The 20842-nt window shown below is 44.1% G+C and overlaps 1 protein-coding gene across 6 annotated transcripts in view; it reads right to left on the bottom strand.

Moving 5' to 3' along the window:
• Nucleotides 1-17071: 17071 nt before the first annotated feature.
• eva1c (eva-1 homolog C (C. elegans)) overlaps nt 17072-20842 on the bottom strand; it is a 140775-nt gene continuing 137004 nt past the window's right edge. For all 6 annotated transcript variants that reach the window (XM_078560167.1, XM_078560168.1, XM_078560170.1 and 3 more), the window contains one exon: nt 17072-19138. In XM_078560167.1, the coding sequence (XP_078416293.1) occupies nt 18738-19138 (401 nt within the window). In that variant the 3' untranslated portion in view covers nt 17072-18737. The remainder of the gene's footprint in view (nt 19139-20842) is intronic.

The following is a 20842-nucleotide window of genomic DNA, read 5'->3' as shown; positions in this document are numbered from 1 at the left end:
TGACATAATCATACTCACTGAATCATACCTTACAGGCAATGTCCCAGACACCACCATCACCATCACTGGATATGTCCAGTTCCACTGGCAGGACAGGCCAAGAGATGTGGTGGCACAGTGGTATACAGTCAGGAGGGAATTGCTCTGGGAGTCCTCAACATTGACTGTGGACCCATGAAGTCTCATAGCATCAAGTCAAACATGGGCAAGGAAACCTCCTGTTGATTGCCATAAACCGCAACACCTCACCCACCCCCAGCTGATGAATCAGTGTTCCTCCATGTTAAACACCACTTGGACGAAGCACTGAGGGTGATAAGGGTGCAGAATGTACTCTGGTTGGGGGACTTCAATGTCCATCACCAAGAGTGGCTCGGTAGCACCACTACTGACCAAGCTGGCTGAGTTCTAAAGGACAAAACTGCTAGTCTGTGGCAGGCGGTGAGGGAACCAACAAGAGGGAAAAATAGTCTTGACCTCGTACTCACTGATCTCTTTGTCGCAGAAGCAACAGCTGTGACAGTAGTGTTAGGAGTGACCACTGCACAGCTCTATTGGAGACAAAGTCCCACCTTCACATTGAGGATACCCTCCATCGTGTTATGTGGCACTAACACCGTGCTTGATGGGATAGATGTCGAACAGATCTAGCAGTTCAAAACTAGGAATCCATGAGGCACTGTGGACCATCAGCAACAGCAGAATTGTATTCAATCACAATCTGTAACATCATAGCCTGGCATATCCCTCACTCTACCATTACCATCAAGCCGGGGGATCAAACCTGATTCAATGAAGAGTGCAGGAGGGCATGCCAGGAGCAGCACCAGGCAAACTTAAAAATGAGGCATCAGACTGATGAAGCGACAACACAGGCCTATTTGCATGCCAAACAGCGGAAGCAGCATGCAATAGTTAAGCCAATTCATAACCAATGATCAGATCCAAGCTCTGCAGGCCTGCCGCATCTAGTTGTGCATGGTGGTGGACAATTAAACAACTAACAGGAGGAGAAATGTCCACAAATGTCCCCATCCTCAATGATGGAGGAGATCAGCACATCAGTGCAAAAGACAAGGCTGAAGCATTTGCAACCAGCTTCAGCCAGAAGTGCCATGTGGATGATCCATCTCGGCCTCCTCCAGAGCTCCCCAGCATTACAGATGCCAGTCTTCAGACAATTTGATTCACTTCACATGATAGCAAGAAACGGCTGAAGGTACCAGATACAGCAAAGGCTATGGGCCCTGACAACATCCTGGTATTAGTATTGAAGAGTTGTGCTCCAGAACGTACCACACCCCTAGTCAGGTGTAGTAGTAGTTACTGAACTAGTAATCCAGGGGGCCAGGCTAATACTCTGGGCACATGGGTTCAAATCCCGCCATGGCAGCTGGTGAAATTTGAATTCAATTAATAAATTGGCAATATAAAGCCAGTCTCAGAAATGGTGACCAAAAAACCCATGTGGTCAATGCCCTTTAGGGGATGAAATCTGCCGTCCTTACCTGGTCTGGCTTACATGTGACTCTAGACCCACAGCAATATGGTTGAATATTATCTGCCACTGCCACTCAATTGTATCAAATCCACTACAAAGTCTGCAAGAAATGAAACTGGACGGATCACCCAGTTTCGACACAGACACCAAAAATGACAATGGCAAAACCCAATCCTGTTGACCCAGCAAAGTCCTCCTCACTAATATCTTGTGCTAAAATTGGGAGAGCTGTCCCACAGGCTAGTCAAGCAACAGCCTGACATAATCATACTCACTGAATCATACCTTACAAACAATGTCCCAGACACAACCATCACCATCACTGGATATGTTCAGTTCCACTGGCAGGACAGGCCAGCAGAGGCAGTGGCACAGTGGTATACAGTCAGGAGGGAATTGCTCTGGGACACACTGACATCTGCCCAGCAATGTGGAAAATTGCCCAGTTATGTCCTGCCAACAAAAAAGCAGGACGAATCCAACCCAACCAATTATTGCCCCATCAGCCTTCTCTCCATCATCAGCAAAGTGTAGTCGACAGTGCTATCAAGCAGCACTTACTCAGCAATAACCTGCTCACTGAAGCTCAGTTTGCGCCCGGCCACTCAGCCCCTGACCTTCTTTCAGCCGTGGTCCAAGCATGGACAAAAGAGCTGAACTCCAGAGGTGAGGTGAGAGTGACTGCCCTTGACATCAAGGCTGCATTTGACAGAGTGTGGCATCAAGAAGCCATAGCAAAACTGGAAACAATGGGAATCAGGGGGAAAACTCTCCACTGGTTTGGAGTCATGCCCAGCACAAAGGAGGGTGGCTGGGGTTGTTGGAGGTCAATCATCTCAGCCCCAGGACATCACTGCAGGAGTTCCTCAGGATAGTGTCCTAGGCCCAACCATCTTCAGCTGTTTCATCAATGACCTTCCCTCCATCATAAGGTCAGGAGTGGGGATGTTCACTGATGAATGCACAATATTCAGCACCATTCGTGACTACTCAGATATTGAAGCAGTGCTTGTCCTAATTCAGCAAGACCTGGACAATATTCAGTCTTGGGCTGATGTGTGACATGAATGTTATTTGCCACTTAAGTGTCAGGCAATGACCATCTCCAACAAGAGAGAGTCCAACCATCTCCCCATAACTTTCAATGGCATTACCATTGCTGAATCCCCCACTATCAACTTCATGGAAGTTACCATTGACCAGAAACTGAACTGGGCCAGCCATGTAAGTACTATGGCTACAAGCGTAGATCAGAGGCTAGGAATCCTGTGGAGAGTAACTCACCTCATGACTCCTCAAAGTCTGTCCACCATCTACAAGGCAGAAGTCAGGAGTGTGATGAAATGCTCCCCACTAGCCTGGATGAGTGCAGCTTGAACAACACTCAAGAAGCTCAACACCATCCAGGGCAAATCAGACGGCTTGATTGGAACCCATTTACCACCTAAACATTCACCCCCTTCACCACCAGTGAACAGTGGCAGCAGCCTGTACCAACCACAATATACACTGCAGCAACTTGCCACGGTTCCTTCGACAGCACCTTCCAAACGCACGACCTCTACCACCTTGAAGGGCATGGGCAACAGATGCATGGAAACGCCACCACCTGCAAGTGCCTATTCCAAGCCACACATTATCCTGAACTGGAAATATATCGTCGTTCCTTCAATGTCGCTGGGTCCAAGTCCTGGAACTCCCTTCCTAACAGCACTGTGGGTGTACCCACAGCACATGGATTGCAGCAGTTCAAAGCAGCAGCTTACCACCACCTTCTCAAGGGCAATTAGCGATGGGCAATAAATACTGGCCTACCAGCAACGCCCACATCTCATTAACGAATGAAAGAAAATGCTTCTTCCCCTCATGATTGCAGCGCAGTGGACTACTGCATAAACTCCCTGCGTTTTTGTAGGATCAGGCTGCAAAGGAGCCCATGACCAAGAAACAGCTCATCCAGTCCAGGTCTGGGGAACACGGAGGTGCAGGTTACCAACATTCCAAAAGGGTCATTACATTTTGCAGCAACCATCTATATCTCAAATCCCAGGCCCATGGATGATAGGTAAGAGTTAGAATAGGGCAGAGAAGAGCTCACACAGCCACAAAGGATATACGTGGTGACAGAATCAAATGATGATTTTGTCAACAGTTGTAATAAATCCATGAAACGTTTGGTGTAAGTGCTTTGGTCCTCTTTTAGAGCAATGAGAAATAGGTAATGTATTGATGTTGAGGCACAGGGTTATGATGTGAGCACTAACTGTGACAAGCAAAGATTTTTCTTAGGCCAGAAGAGTTTAGTGAGAGGAGATAGCCCTTTGATGGGCTAGAATTCCAAATAATAGTATGCTACTCACCACTGAAGGTAGCTAACATCTGTTGCTTCTGCATCTACTCCCGATTTTTCATGGGTGAGTCTCCATCGCCAGCAGCATCGTTATCAAATTCTTTGGCATTCTCTGGGCCATCTACCATCAGTTCTTTCCTGATTAAGAACAAGTTGCCGATAACCCTGAGGACACCCCATTGAGCTCCAAGGAAGACATCACACCTGCAGCAGCATCACACCGTCTCGCCAAACCAGGCACCAGCGCAGATACTCACATGTTGGTGGGCATTAGTTCTTCGGCTCCACGGGTAATGCACAGTGGTGAGGGCACATCACACTCGCATGAGCAGCTGGCAGAGGCCGAGAGGTCCCAGGGAGCCGACAGTGGGAGCACAGCTGGAGACCTGGGCCCATCCTACGTCCGAGGCAGGTGACAAGCCTCTGGAGTTATCCATCAGGCAGCAGACGTTGGATGTTCAGTGGGATGCGCAGAGAGATCTGGTGGAGATCCATGAAGGTCTGCATGCCATGGTCTCCATCATAGAGGAGTCCATGCGGAGCATGAGTTCTGCGTTGACCCTTAACACCGAGTGCACAGCCTTCTCCATGGAGAGAGTGGCGACTCTCATGGAGAGGCAGCTTCAGGAGCAGACTCCGGGGTTCCTGGGGTTACACTCGGACCTGCAAGCCCTCACACAGGCAATGACCTCAGGAAGTCACTGCCAGCGTGAGAGACGGATGAGGCACCTAGTCTCTCTGTAGGGTGCCCTACCACCAATGGTGAGTAGAGATGTGCAAATGCACCTCACGCTGGCAGACGAGCTGCCTGTCTTCTCTGTGGGCTTCTCTCAGGGCGCTCTGGATGAGGGCACCAGCTCCTCTGCCCCTCTGCCAGTTACCGCTGCATGATGATGCCGCAACGGCAGAGGAGCGCCCAGCTATGGGGCTGGATGCACATTCCCAGGTGGACCCTGCTCTGGCTCCGGCGGCCAGAGGACAACCGCCAAGTCATTGGGCCACCAGGACAGCAGAGTTAGCTGGGGGTGGGGGTGGGGGAGGGGGGGTGGACCAGGCGTAAGTTGAAGGCACCTTGAGCACAACACGGGTGACATTATTTGCGTTACTTATTTTGCCGTTTGTGTTCGGGATGGACACTTTGTTCATGTGAAGTAACATGAACATTTCTTTGACTTAAATGGGCTGAGTTGGCTGATGATTTAGCGGATGGGCCAGAAATCAGAGTTCTAAATTGGGGGAAGGCCGATTTTAATAAGATCAGATATGATTTGGCCAGAGTGGACTGGGAGCAGCTACTTTTAGGTAAATCTGCGTCAGAGCAGTGGAACTCGTTCAAGAAGGAAATAGGGAGAGTACAGGGCCAACATATTCCAGTAAAGACAAAGGGTGAGACCAACAAACCCAGGGAACCCTGGATGTCAAGGGATATACAGGATTGGACAAAGAGAAAAAGGGAGGCTTATGGCATATACCAAGGGCTCAAAACAGCGGAAGCCCTTGAGGAGTATAGAATGTGTAGGGGGGAACTTAAAAAGGAAATTAGAAGAGCAAAAAGGGGGCATGATAAAACATTGGCAGGTAAAATAAAGAAAAATTCAAAGTTATTTTACAAGTACATTAAGAGTAAGGGGATAACTAGGGAAAGAGTAGGGCCCATTAAGGTCCATAGTGGTAATTTGTGTGTGGAGCCGGAAGTCGTTGGTAGGGTTCCAGATGAATACTTTGTGTCTGTGTTCACAAGTGAGAGGGACGATGTGAGTATGGAAATCAGGCAGAAGGACTGTGATATAATTGAAGAAATTAGCATAGAAAGGGAGGGGCTCTAAGTGGTCTGGCAGGCTTAAAAGTAGATAAATCTCCAGGCCCGGCTGAAATGTATCCCAGGCTGTTGAGTGAGGCAAGGGAGGAGATAGCAGGGGCGCTGGCAATAATTTTCAATACCTCTCTGGCCACAGGAGAGGTGCCAGAGGACTGGAGAACAGCCAATGTGGTACCGTTATTCAAGAAGGGAGGAAGGGATAAACCAGGGAACTGCAGGCTAGTCAGTCTAACCTCAGTGGTGAGGAAACTATAGGAAGCAATTCTGAGGGACAGAATTAATCTACACTTGGAGGGGCAGGGATTAATGAAGGACAGTCAGCATGATTTTGTCAAGGGGAGGTCATGTCTGACCAATTTGATTGAATTTTTCAAAGAGGTGACCAGCTGTGTAGATGAGGGCAATGCATTTGACGTAGTCTACTTGGACTTCAGCAAGGCTTTTGAAAAGGTCCCGCATGAAGGTAAGAGCCCATGGAATCCATGGCAATTTGGCAAATTGGATCCAGAATTGGCTGAGTGGCAGGAAGCAGAGGGTGGTGGTCGAGGGGTGTTTTTGTGACTGGATGCCTGTGTCCATTATGGTTCCACAGGGATCGATGTTGAGTCCCTTGCTGTTTGTGGTACATATAAACGATTTAGACTTGAGTTTAGGAGGGTTGATCAGTAAGCTCGCGGATGACATGAAAATTGGTGGGGTGGTAAATAGTGAAGAGGATAGCCTTATATTACAGGAGGATATAGACGGGCTGGTCAGATGGGCTGATCAGTGGCAAATGGAATTTAATCCAGATAATTGTGAGGTGATGCACTTGGGCAGGACAAACAAGGCACGGGAATACACGATGAATGGTAGGACCCTGGGAAGTACCGAGGATTAAAGGGACCTTGGTGTACATGTCCACCGGTCCCTTAAGGTAGTGGGACAGGTAGATAAGGTGGTTAAGGAGGCATATGGGATACTTGCCTTTATTAGCCGAAGCATAGAACATAAGAGCAGGGAGGTTATGCTGGAACTGTATAAAACGATGGTTAGGCCACAGCTAGAGTATTGCGTGCAATTCTGGAATCCGCATTATAGGAAGGATGTGATTGCACTAGAGAGAGTGCAGAGGAGATTTATCAGGATGTTGCCTGGGCTGGAGAGTTTTAGTTATGAGGAAAGATTGGATAGACTGGGGTTATTTTCCCTGGAGCAGAGGAGATTGAGGGGGGACATGATTGAGGAGTATAAAATTATGAGGGGCATAGATAGGGTAGACAGGAAGGAACTCTTCCCCTTGGTGGAGGGATCAATAACTAGGGGACGTAGATTTAAGGTAAGGGGCAGGAGGTTTAGAGGGGATGTGAGGAAGAATTTTTTCACCCAGAGGATTGTGGGAATCTGGAACTCACTGCCTAAAAGGGTGGTAGAGGCAGAAACCCTCATAACATTTAAGAAATATTTGGATGTGCACTTGCGATGCCATGGCATACAAGGCTATGGGCCTAGTGCTGGAAAGTGGGATTAGAATAGTTCGGTTCTTGTTTGACCGGCACAGACTCGATGGGCCAAAGGGTGTTTTTCTGTGTTGTAGACCTCTATGACTCTATGACTCTATAAAACATTCTACCACAATACATGAAAAAGGTCTTGGTACCTATATCCAGACCTTCCTTAGTGTATTTCTAAATGGTAAAAAGTCAACAACTTTGGAGGAACAGAGAGATTTATGGGCCCATTAACAAAAATGACTAAAAGATAGTTAATGGATACAAAAATAATTGAAAAGACTAATAGAATGTTGGCCTTTATTTCAAGAGGACTGGAACATTGAGGGGAGGAAGTCACGATACTGTTGTATAAATCTCTAGTTAGACTGCATCTGGGGTACTGCACCTCAAGAAGGATATATTGGCCTTGGAGGGGCTGCCCGCACAGTTTCATCAGAATAATAGAGCCTAAAAGGGTTGTATTACATAACGTGTTGGAAATATGGAATGACCCTATCCAAAAAGTTGTTGACGCTCGGTCAATTGAAAATGTCGAAACTGTGATCCATAGATTTTCATTAGGTGAAGATATCAAAGAGTTATGCAGTATTTCTGGGAGAGGACTAGTACCTCTGAGTCATTGCGAGCCTCACACTCTGGTTTTGAATGTGAGTGAGGCCTATTGGTGTCCCCCCAGCTCTCACTTAGCAATGACATCTGGTTGCAAAAATGCTGCTGCTCACCTTAGAAGCGACAAGTGCAACATTGCACTCAACCCTCGGCAAGAGGAAGGAACTTGAAGAAGAAGAAGAAGGATATTGAGGGATTATGCATACAAGGCAGGTAAATGGAGTGGAGATACAGATCACATATGATCCAATTAAGTGGCAAAACCGGCTTGGAGGGCTGAATGGCTTACTATTGTACTATTTCTAATCTATGGATCATGTGAAGTGGGATTCCTAGTGGAAGATCAATGATCAGTCCTCGAATTCTAGCTCAGTAGTTGGATTGAAGTAGAATTGCTTTAAAAGGTAATGTAGGATGTGTGTGAAGGCTTCCTGAGTGTGACAGTGAAAATATTTTGCAGGACAGACAATGTGTACATAGAAATGGTCAAAAGTTCCTAGGAGCAATCTCAGTTGAGCAATATCCCTTTAACCACGCACAGATGGGAAGACTGAGTCCTGGAATTCAGGGTATGTGATATCCTCCCATCCTAACTTCATCACTTGCATGTGGCTTTCGCTGTGAGGGGAGATACTTTTTCAGGGTGTCATTATAGAAACATGCTCTGGGAAGCTTCTTAGTCAAACAAAACAAACTTTATTTACACGAGAGCTTCTGTGGCTGTTTGTATCCATCCAGCCCCTCATGCAGCCACCTTTTCGCAGGGAAACCCTCCCTAGAATTTATTTCCCCGCGCTAGCCACAAATTGGTTGAGTGAATCACGTGACCCCCCACTCAGTTGAACTGATCTTAAAGTGACAGATATCTAACATGAACCTATTGCAGAGCTCTTATTCAGCAGAAAACCAGTGCAAATCAGTCCAGTTAGATATTCATAGCCCTGCAAAGATTGATTTACACTCTTTCGTAATCAGAAATATTTTTGGTACATGCCAAAACTAAGCAACTCTCACTTGGAGATGGGAACTGTAATTTAATGTTGGACACCCTACAAAAACATTTGTTTTCTCACCAATTTTCTTTCTTCCTTCACTTTTGAAGGCAGCCACTCCCTGCTTATTTTATGGGCACTGGCCATTTTACAGTACATTATCCAGTGCCCATACTTCATGTGTGAGTCTTGACCATGAATGCCAGCAGATGTTCACTTGTGGCAAGCTTTTGGCAAGATTATCCTGATCTCATCTGAAGTTATCTAGTACATCTTGTACATCTTAGTAGAAAAATACAGGATGACAATCAAAACAGGAATTCCCAATCCTCATTGTAACTCCCAAATATACAATGGACCATAACTTCTGAGCTCCCCAGCGTCAGATTTGGGGGGTACCCCAAAAATGTGTTGGGGAACCCCTCTCGGAATTTCAAAGTGAAGGCGTTGCATAGCAATTGCCCAGAAGTGCAAACTTCCTCTGGGAAATTGTCCTACTCTAGGAACCATCCAAAAATGCGATTAAATCGCAAACTTCGGATGATTCCGGCTGTGTTACACAAATAGTTACTCAGAAATAGTAAGAAGAATTAAAACCTCTTCTAACCTCTGGGAACAATTGTAAAGACAGAGACCACCAGCACCCCACCCACCCCCACCCCCCACTCACGGGACTCCCCCAATACCCCCGACCTCCTGGGGGTCTCCACGCACCCCCCAACTACCCCTCTCCACACGGTATTCCCCATTCTCCAATCCCCAACTCCCCACAGGATTCCCCCTGTCCCAACACATCCCAGGAGGCCCGACCCACACACGCAGGCTCGACAACCACCCCCCCGACCGAACCACTGCCTCCCCTGACCTCCAACTCACCCCTTGATGTCCGACCTCCCCAGTCGTTCTCCCCTGCTGCCCATCCTGCACACCACACCTGATCCAACCGGACACTCACCTCACACAGCAGGCACTACTCCCCCTCCCGACCCAACCAGACCACCCCATGACCTCCAACTCACCTCTGATGTCCGAAACCCCCCACCCTCACGCCTCGATGTCTAACCTCCCCAGTTGCTCCCCCCGATGTCCAAACCCCTCCATCCCCAATGCCTGACCCCCTGCACCCTCACCAATGTCTGATTCCCCCCACACCCACAACCCAATACCTAACCCCTCATGCCCACGTGTCCGTCTTTGGCCTGCTGCAATGTTCCAGGCAAGCTCAACGCAAACTGGAGGAACAGCACTTCATCTTCCGACTAGGCACTTTACAGCCTTCCGGACTTAGTATTGAGTTCAACAATTTCAGATCATGAACTCTCTCCTCCATCCCCACCCCCTTTCCGATCCCCCTTTTTCCAATAATTTATAATTTTAAAAAAATATATTTTTCTTTTCCCACCGTCAACACCCCTTTGTCCTTTTGTCTATGACATCTTTGGCAATTTCTTCTTTGCCTCCACCTATCACTGGCCCTCTATCCAGCTCTACCTGTCCCACCCCCCTCTATCAGCTTATATTTCACCTCATTTCTCTATTTCCTTAGTTCTGATGAAGAGTCATATGGACTCGAAACATCAACTGTGTTCCTCTCCGCAGATGCTGTCAGACCTGCTGAGTTTTTCCAGCTATTTTTGTTTTTGTATTAATATAGGAATTGATAAACATTGATTGTGATAGGAAGGGATAGAGTACAAAGCTAAGAGTACATCAGTAGGTAAGGCTAGAGGTTACAGGAATAATAAAAGGACAAAACTAAAGGCTCTGTATCTGAATGCATGTAGCATTTGTAACAAAACAAATGAATTGAGAATGCAAATAGAAATAAATAAGTGTGATCTGATAGCCATTACAGAGACATGGTGGCAGGATGACATAGATTGGGATCTGAATGTTGAAGAATACATGACATTTTAGGAAGGACAAGAAGCTAGGAAAGGGTGGAGAGGTGGCTCTATTAATTAATGATGGCATTGACACAATAGAGAAGGAAGACCTAAGTTCAGGAAACCAGGATGTGGAAACAGTTTGGGTAGGGATGAGAAATAATAAAGGCAAAAAGTCACTTGTGGGAGTGTTGTACAGGCCTCCTAACAGTAACCACATGGTAGGGCAGAGTATAGGAAGGAATCATGGAAGTTTGTCAGAAAGGTACGGCGATAATCATGGGGGATTTTAATCTAAATATTGACAATGCAGCAAGACCTGGACAATGTCCAGACTTGGCTTGACAAGTGGCAAGTGACATTCACATGAAACAAGTGCCAGGCAATGACCATCTCCAACAAGAGAGAATTTAGCCATTTCCCTTTGACATTAGCATTACCAATCACATTACCGTTGCTGAAACCTCAACTATCAACATCCTGGGGGTTACCGTTGACCAAAAACTGAACCAGATTAGTCATATAAATACTGTGACTACAAGAGCAGGTCAGAGGCTAGGAATCCTGTGTCGAGTAACTCACTTCCTGACTCCCCAAAGCCTGTCCACAATCTATAAGGCACAAGTCAGGAGTGTGATAGAATACACTCCACTTGCCTGGATGAGTGCAGCTCCAAAAACATTCAAGAAGCTTGACACAATCAAGGAAAACGTAGCCTGCTTGATTGATACCCATCCATAAACATTCGCTCCCTCCTCCACCAGCACACAGTGGCAGCAGTGTGTACCATCTACAAGATGCACTGCAGGAACTCATGAAGCCCCCTTAGACAGCACCTTCCAAACACACGACCACTACCACCTATAAGATCAAGAGCACTCCAAGTCACTCACCACCCTGGCTTGGAAATATATCACCGTTCATTCACTGTCACTGGGTCAAAATCCTGGAACTCCCTCCCTAACAGCACTGTGGGTGCACCTACATCACATGGAGTGCAGCAGTTCAAGAAGGCAGCTCACCACCACCTTCTCAAGGGCAATTAGGGATGGACAATAAATGCCTAGCCAGCAATGCCCACGTCCCATGAATGAATGAAAAAAAGACTGGATAAATCAGATCGTAAAAGGTAGCCTGGATAAGGAGTTCATTGTGTTTTAGTGATAATTTCTTAGAACAGCACGTTCTGGAGCCAACCAGAGAACAGGCTATACAAGACCTGGGCCAGAATCGTCCCAGATTTGCTCTAAGTGTGGTAATGGGTAGGAAAATAAATGCTTTACCCGTTGGCTGCAATGGTGGCTTTTTACGCAGTATCATCCCAATCCCACTTCATTAATCATGCATTCTCAGGAAACACGCCATTTTGATGGCGGGCGGGCTCTCATTTGCCCGCTATGCCATTACCTCGCTGATTCCTCATGCCAGGTGCCATATTTAAAATGCAGGCGCGCGCACACCTCTCCGTGCTTCCAGTCCAGGACAGTTGCCCAGAAGACATGGCTCCAAAGGGCAAAAAGACTGCTACGCCCCGATTCAGTGATGCATCCCTGGAACGCCTTTTGGACGCCATGGAGGCCCATTGTGATGTCATCTACCCCTGTTCTAGCTGCAGGAGGCCCAACAATCTCACCACTCTGGCTTGATAGGCAATGACAGTGGTACTTAGTGCCAATGCTGCACAGAAGAGGTTGGCCATCCAATGCAGAAAGAGGGTGAATGATCTCATCTGTGCTGCCAGGGTAAGGCAGTCATCTTATCACTCATGCTCTCAAGCCCATCACACATTCACTGGCATCTCATTCACTGCCAGCTCAAGGGACATCACCGCTCACTCTCTCACACACACCCTCACATCTCCATCTGGCCTCATCTCCTCTGGAGACTGCCTCCTCAGCCCTTACAATCTTGAGGCCACTTGCAAAGATCAACATGTGCCCCCCACACACACCCTTACTTCCCCAGTACAGCCCTAGCCATGCAGCTGTTGAAAAGCCAACCCAACCTTACGGCTGGACTGGTAGGTAGAGACCTGTCTGTGAGCCCCCTTAAAAGTGATGTGGTGCTGCCTGTGAAGCCTGGTGCTGATGACCATGAGTGCTGCTCAAAGCAAGGTAGGCAAACAAACCTTGAAGTCCCGAGTGAAGTGCAGCTCGCCAAGTGCCCATCACTTATGTACAGTTGTGAAACACGTCGGTGTGCAATCACGCGGTGTGCTCGGATGACCAGCATAGGGGGATGATTCCAGCGAGCTGGGTTTATGTAGATGTATTACCATGACGTTCCCGACGTTCGAAGGCAGAAAACGCAGTCTGCCATTGATGGGCAGAGCAGACGATCGCAAACTGGTTACACGTCATGGGACCAATTTTTTGCCTTCTCACCATATTGTCCGCTCACACCGCCAAACACACCCGCCACCAATGGGTCAGGATTAATTAATGATCTCATAGTGAAGGCGCCCTAGATAGCAGCAATCATAATATGATTGAATTTTACATTCAGTTTGAGGGAGGGAAGAATAGGTCCAAGGCTAGTATTTTAAACTTAAATGGGAGCATGTATGAGGGCATGAAAGCAGAATTAGCGAAAGTGAACTAGCAGAGGAGGTTAAAGGATAAGTCATTAGAGATTCAGTGGCAGACATTTAAAAGGGATATTTCAGAATACTCGGAATAGATACAATCTAATGAGCAAGAAAAATTCCAAGAGCAGAATTTTCTGGTAGGCGTGTGCAGGCGGACCTGACACACCGACGCATAAAATGACGCGCGATAAGGTCAGGCGTGCATCCTGACATTATCGTGCGCCATCGCAATATTTTGTTTGGCGGGCACACACAGGAGTCAGCTACATGCCCAACAAAACGTAAACAGCCTATTAAGGCGATTAAGAAATTAATTGAACCACTTGTAGTTCACAATCTAATGCCAATCTAACCTGAAGGTTGGGGGGTCACTGCATCTCTATTGACCTATCCTTTAACCTCATCTGCCAGTTCACTTTCGCTTGTTCTGCTTTCATGCCCTCATAATTGCTCCAGTTTAAGTTTAAATTACTAGCCTTGGACCTACTCTTCCCTCCCTCAAACTGAATGTAAAATTCAATCATATTATGATTGCTGCTACCTATGGTGTCCTCACTATGAGATCATTAATTAATCCTAACCCGTTGGCAGTGGGTGTGTTTGGCGGCGTGAGCGGACAATGTGGTGAGAAGGCAAAAAATTGGTTCCACGACGTCATGTAACCAGTTTGCAATAACTACTATTCGACCTGAGAGATTCTAGTGTATCCCTATTCCTCAGCGCAGCAGGTTAATTTTTGTTTGAAGATGCTGCATTAATAGCTTGTTGGCATTATTTTTGCATTTCAAAGTCAGCTTGGATTAATTATCACGCTTACTCTTGAATCAGAAGACCCTAGTTCAATGGTGGGCTACCCAGGTTAGTGAGAAGCCGAAGCGGCCTTCACATTTTTCAGGAAACCTCATCCACGAGTGGGATGAGGTTTCCTGAAACTTTTAAATTTTTCATAAGTATAAAAACATGTCCCCACTCATGTGACACAGTCACGAGGGGACATGTTTAAATAAATTTTCAAATCATTTCTTTAATTATTTTCATATACATTCAATCTTCCTGAGGCAGCTCTGTGCCTCAGGGAGACTGAAGCGCACTTTCGCGCACATGCACGTTCCCGACTCTCACTCCTGAGTGCTACTGGCCTTGAATTACACTGGGCGGGCCTTAGTTGGCCCGCTCACATAAAATGGCGGTGTGGAGCTGATTGCAGGCGGTGATCAGCTCCACACCCGCCCCCGCCCACTCCTGCCGCCCGCCATAGGAAAAATCCTGCCCCAAGGAATGGACCCACCATCTATGGTTAACTAAAAAAGTTAAAGATAATATCAAACTTAAAGGAAAAGCATATAATTGTGCAAGGCTGGGTGGTAAGTCAGAAGATTGGACAGAATATAAAGAACAGAAAGAATGACAAAAAGATTAATAAGGAGGGAAAAATTAGAATACAAGAGAAGGCTAGCTTGAAATATAAAGACAGATAGTAAGGTTTTCTATAGATACTTAAAAAAAAGTTAACAAATCGAGCATTGGATGAGGTTTCCTAAAAAATCCAAAGGCCGCTTGGCCTTTTCGCCTGCCCGCCAACCATAAGGTTGGATGGGCAGCGAAAAATTTAATTCCATTATTACTTTAATGGCCTTAATAGGGCTTTGTTGGCAGGCACGCTGCCGATTCCCACGCCCACCTGCCAACCAAAACATCAAGTGAGTGTGTGATGATGTTGGGACGCTCGCCCAATGTCATTGCGCATCATTTTACGCTCGTGCTGGTCAGGCGCACACTTGCCTGACAAGCTAAAAATTTTGGCCTAAGATTCAGAGGGATCTGGGTGTCCTTGTGCATGAATTGCAAAAGGCTTAAATGCAGGTACAGCAATTAATTAGAAAAGCTAATAGAATGTTATTGTTTATTGTGAGGGGGATTGAATATAAAAGTAGGGAATATAAAAGGAGGGTATGCTTCAATTGTACAGCGCACTGGTAAGACCACATCTGGAGTACTGTGTACAGTATTGGTCTCCTTATTTAAGGAAGGATGTAAATGCGTTAGAAGCAGTTCAGAAGGTTTACTAGGCTAATACCAGGAATGGGCGGATTGTGTTATGAGAAAAGTTCGGACAGGTTAGGCTTGTGTCTACTGGAGTTTAGAAGAGTAAGAGGCAACTTCATTGAAACTTTTAAGATCCTTAGGTGTCTTGACAGGGCGAATGTGGAAAGAATGTTTCCTCTTGTGGGAGAATCTAGAACTAGGGGTCACTGTTTAAAAATAAAGGGTCGCCCATTTAAGACAGAGATGAGGAGAAATCTTTCCTCTCAGAAGGTAGTCTTTGGAGCTCACTTTCTTGAAAGGCAGTGGAAGCACAGTCTTTGAATATTTTTAAGGCAAAGGTAAATAATCCTTGATAAACAAGGGGGTGAAAGGTTATCAGGGGTAGGCAGGAATGTGGGGGTGAAGGTGACAATCAGATCAGCCATGAGATTATTGAATGGCGGAGCAGGCTCGAGGGGCCAAGTGGCCTACTCCTGCTCCTAATTCACTTGTTTGTATCTTTGTAAAAGTTGGAGGTTGAATGTGGCATTGTTGCAGAATCCTAAAGTCCTCAAAATTCTCACATCAGAAGGTTAAGCCTACTTTAAGACCCAGTGGACTTCAATGTATAACTAGAGTTCAAAGCAGGCATTATTTACATTATTCACCATTTTAAAATTTTTAAATAAATGTTGACAGTTTGGAAGAATATTGTAATTATCACCTTGAATTTCTTGTACTAAAATATTTGTTTCCACTTAGCTGCAAATAAAATTAGTATCTACCTCAATTTTAAGCCAAGCTATTTATTGGCTTTCTGTACTAATCTCAATAAAATGCTATTAAAAATTAAAGAATATTGGCTTGTTAACTGTCATGTTCTACTTAAACTGTTTGTGTGCAGAATCAGAATTAAACAATTATAATATCCTTTCCCCTTTATAATTTCATATATTCAACAGTTTCATAGAAAATATTAAGATATGAAATTTATGAAACTGCCTGTTTTCTGTTGTTCATTAAATATGATAATAACTAAAGGCATAATGCCTGTTTGTCCCCAAGTCTATAAAATTAGAATCCAAGGTGCTGCTGGTTTCAGTGTGATGGGAGTCTGGAGGAACTATGAATGGTACAAGGTCCACTTCTGGTGACTGTCTGTAAACATGCTGAACTCATCTTATAATCATCCAAATGTCAATCAGATCATGCTAGCAGCTAGAATTGCAGGTGCAAAATGCCTATGGAAGGCTGCTGACTGCTGTATGGATTTTTTCCAATGAAGGAAGAAGAGGGAAAGAGAGTGCAAGAGGCGGCAGTAAGTTCATTATTTGTTTATATAGGTCCAGCTATTCAGTATCCATTTCAATAAGTATTTTAAAACTGGATTACTACTCAGGAACTTTGGTAATATCTTCGGGATAGTACCTCTCAAATATGACCCGAAAGAGTCTTTTACATTATGTATGTATGGCTTAATAAATTGTGGTACTTCAGCTACAAATCTGATTATGTAGTGAATACTTTGGTGCAAGAGATGTCCCTCTTGATGGTACATTCAACCCACATGGGCCCCTTTTTCATGCTTGGCAACTTCCTCCTTGTGAGGTGACAGCTGTCAACATCCTTCAGCATCATAATGGCAACCTGTTGTATTGACTACAAAGAAGAGGTATGTCTGTGCTGATGCAAAGAAAATACTTGTCTTAATTTAACATGCACTATATGTAAACTGATGTGAATATCATGATGATATTTTGCAAAATCTTCACCATACATGATTGTGCTTAACTCATGAAAAGCAAATAATTATGGTCCCAATACTTTAAAGGAGCTGCATTTAACTTACTACAATTCATGTAATGCAATAATTGATGAAAATAAGCAAGGCTCTAACACATGGAGTAACAAAACAGGGCTTGATAAAATGTCACACTGCTTAGAGGCAGAGAGTCTCTCAGAAATTAAGGCATTTTCGTCATTTGCTCATATTAATATCTTAACACTTCTTTAATCTTGGCGTACATTGCAGATCCGTTTGCACTTCTAGTGTCTGTGGTGATTAAGTGTGACTTATTCACTTATTTAACAATCATTTTGCTTATTATGTTGATGCTTTTCAATGGTAGACACTTCTTAGGTAGATATAATAAAAAAAGGAAATGTTGAAAAAACTCAGCAAGTCTGGCAGCATCTGTGGAGAGAGGAACAGAGTTAATGTTTTGAAATGCTAACTCTGTTTCTCTCTCCACAGATGACGCCAGACTTGCTGAGTTTTTCCAGCATTTCATGTTTTTATTTTAAATTTCCAGCATCTGCAGCATCTTATTTTTTATCTCAGATAGAAATGTTCATCCTGAAATTACTTGGCATGATTATTAAAATCTATTGAAGAAAATATTAGCCATTGCTGCATCTCTCGTCTTAAAGCCGTTCTCCACAGTTTCCTGTTTGTGCAGAATGGGGGTAAAAGGGAACGTACACCATATGGCTGATCTCCTTTCAGCAACTGAAGTACAAGATCGGAAGATACAATTGGATGCTGATTTTATATCATAATTCTCCATTGGTGTGGTTTGTACTGGATGATACATTGGAAAATGCTGAGTAGATTTTTCCATATGATTGGTAGATAATACTCAATTTGCTCGGTGCATATTTTTCAAACAAAATGAAAGGTACGTTTTGACTGTAAATATAGTCCTTAAAACCACCTTTAGCAGCATTTTCACTTTGCAGAACACAACATCATATATAATGGGGTCACGTGATATTTAAATGTCAACAGGTGTCTATGTTTGAGGAATTAAGTATTATCATTAAATCTCAACTAGTGAAAAGAAAAGCGGCATTTTTATACAAAAGAAGTAGACTGGAAGAATCAATATTTACATTGCTGCCTTTATGCAATTAGATATATTCAGAGTGTTCAATGACAACTTCTTATGATCATAACAGTATTTTTAGCAGAAAGCTCATATTCATGGTAAGGTCATGGTACACTGAAACCATTCTCTGATCCTTTATCTTTTTGTTGCTTTTATTCAGACTATGAGTAAAATGTACACCAATAAGCCTAAGGAATCTGTTACGGTCAGAGATGGAGCACATCTGTTTTAGAATGGTTATGTCAAAAGAATAACCTGATCCAATTGAAATGTTTCAATCTGCACAGTGTTTTGAAAATTTTAAAGTTACAGTAAACTAGATGAATGAATAAATTGTTCACAGTGCTTTCCTTGAAGCTGAGGTCTGGCCAAAAAAATTCACCCTGTTAAAAATATTCATTTGTGACTTCACTTAACACATTTTACAATAATCAATTTCCTTCATAGAAGGAACCTGTAACTAAAGAGAGATCAATAGAAATAAAAATAAAAAGTACTTTGTAGTTATAATAAAGACTATGTTGTGGCATGTCCACCATAGTAAATTGCCAATGCATCTACACTGATGACTTTGATATTCTTAGTTATCAATAATACTGGTTAAGATTTCTTATGACAGGCAGTTCTGAACCTCCGTTCATCCAGATTTCCTGTATTATCCTATCTCGACGTTCTATCCGCTCAGCTATTTCTGCTGCTTCGGTACTGTTGGATCCTAACGTCCCATAAAGTTTTGTTACTCCTTCAAAGGAAAAGTCTGAGGAACTTTCTTCATTATCATCACTACTTTCATCTTCATCATCATTGTTGTTACCCTCATTACCATCCTCATCCTGACAATTGTCCACTTTCCTATCATCAGAGTTCCTGTTGCAAATTTTTTGTAGATCTGGTCTGCAGGACACTCGAATCACTAATGCACACAGTGTGAAGATCAAGCCAATACAGACGCTGGATACAAACAATAAAGCAACCATTTCTGGGTTACCTGTAAAAACACAAAAACATTGTGCTTACATATGATGCAAACATCCTTTTTAAAACTCAATTTGTTTAAAAATAACACAAAATTGTTCTTCAAAGATATGGAAATATTGTTCAATATAATGAAATGGTTCCAATTATAATTCATGAAAGCTGTTCATTTAATTCAGAAGCCTGTACAGGGAAAGTGGACATTGAAAACAACTCTGGGTAGCATGGTATTGGAGTACTACATTAGTGTCAGGCACACCTCAGGAAGGATAGATTGGAGGGAGTGCAGAGTAGATTCACCAGAATTATCCCAGAGTTAAAAGTATTAAATTATAAAGGCGGGTTCCTTAGACTAGGCTTACATTCCCTGGACTACAGAAGATTAAAAAGCGATTTAATTGAGGTGATTAAGATGATTGCAGGATTTGATAGGGCAGATAGAGAGAGAAACTATTTCCTCCCATTGGGGGGAGACCAGAACAAGGGACATAACCTTAAAATTAGAGCTAAGCCATCCAAGGGGACGTAAAGAAGAGCTTCTTGACTCAAAGGTTAGTGGAAGCTTGGAACTCACTGAAAAAGTTGTTGAGGCTAGGTCAGTTTGAGAATTTCAGAACTGGAATTGATAGATTTTGTTATATTAAGGGTATTAAGACATGGAACCAAAGTGAATAAATAAAAAAGTTTTGATAGAGTTAAATAAGAGGGGACTGTCTTCACTGGCAAGAAGATCGGTAATCAGGGGGCATAGATTTAAGATATTTGAGCAAAGAACATGAGGGGAGATGAGGAGAGTTATTTTAAGCAGCAAATTGTTGTGATCTAGAATGGCCTGACAGGGTGGTGGAAGCAGATTCAATAGTAGCTTTCGAAAGGGAATTGGGTATATGCTTGAAAAGGAAAAATCTGCTGGGCCACTGGGGGAAGAGCAGGGCAGTGGGAGTCAGTAAATCGCTCTTTCAAAGTACCGGCAGAGGCATGATGGGCAAAATGGACTCTGCTGCATGATTCTAATATTCTAAATGGAGCTCAGACACAGATCTGCCATGATTTCGTTAACTGGTGAGGAATAGGCCTGAGGGGCTGAGTCATTTACTTCTGTTCTTATGCATCACAATCAATCCCGCTATTGCCCTTAGTGAATGTCAGTACAAGCCCTTTCCAGTACGGAATAATGATACGGATCCGGACAGGAATTCTTAGTCCAGGGGCCTTGAGGCCAGGTACAGAATCATGATTCTGCAGTTCAAATAAAAGCCATTGTAGCCAGGAACAAGTTAACAAATTAACACATCGTGAGCAGCTTTCTTGCAGATCACAAGGTATGGGTGTTTCTTAGGAAAATTCAACATGAGATATTATTGTTTCTCGAAAAACAATAGTTCAGACTGCGCTGCGGCAGGGCGTACACTGTTAGGCTTTTTCCTGCAGTCTTCAGAGCAAACTTTTTTTGTGCCCTAACTTTCTGGAAGTGGAAGCTAATAACTGCTTGGGGAGGGCACAAGGCATCTTAGTGAACAGCAGGATTAACAGTCTATCTTCTTAACCAACATGATTTATGGGTTGAGAAATAAACAGAGGAGCAACTGAGAAGGAAGGTGAATTACAGTGGAAGACTGAAGTCAAATCAGATGCAGAAAGATAAATAGAGGAAAGATTGGGTTAGGAGTGAAAGAAAAAAAAACAGACAGCAAGGAAAAGAAAGAAAAAAACAAAT

Source organism: Cetorhinus maximus, chromosome 16 (genome assembly GCF_964194155.1).
Source record: "Cetorhinus maximus chromosome 16, sCetMax3.hap1.1, whole genome shotgun sequence".
Lineage (NCBI taxonomy): Eukaryota > Metazoa > Chordata > Chondrichthyes > Lamniformes > Cetorhinidae > Cetorhinus > Cetorhinus maximus.
Note: the sequence above shows the minus strand (reverse complement) of the source record. Positions and strands in the feature narration are given on the sequence as shown.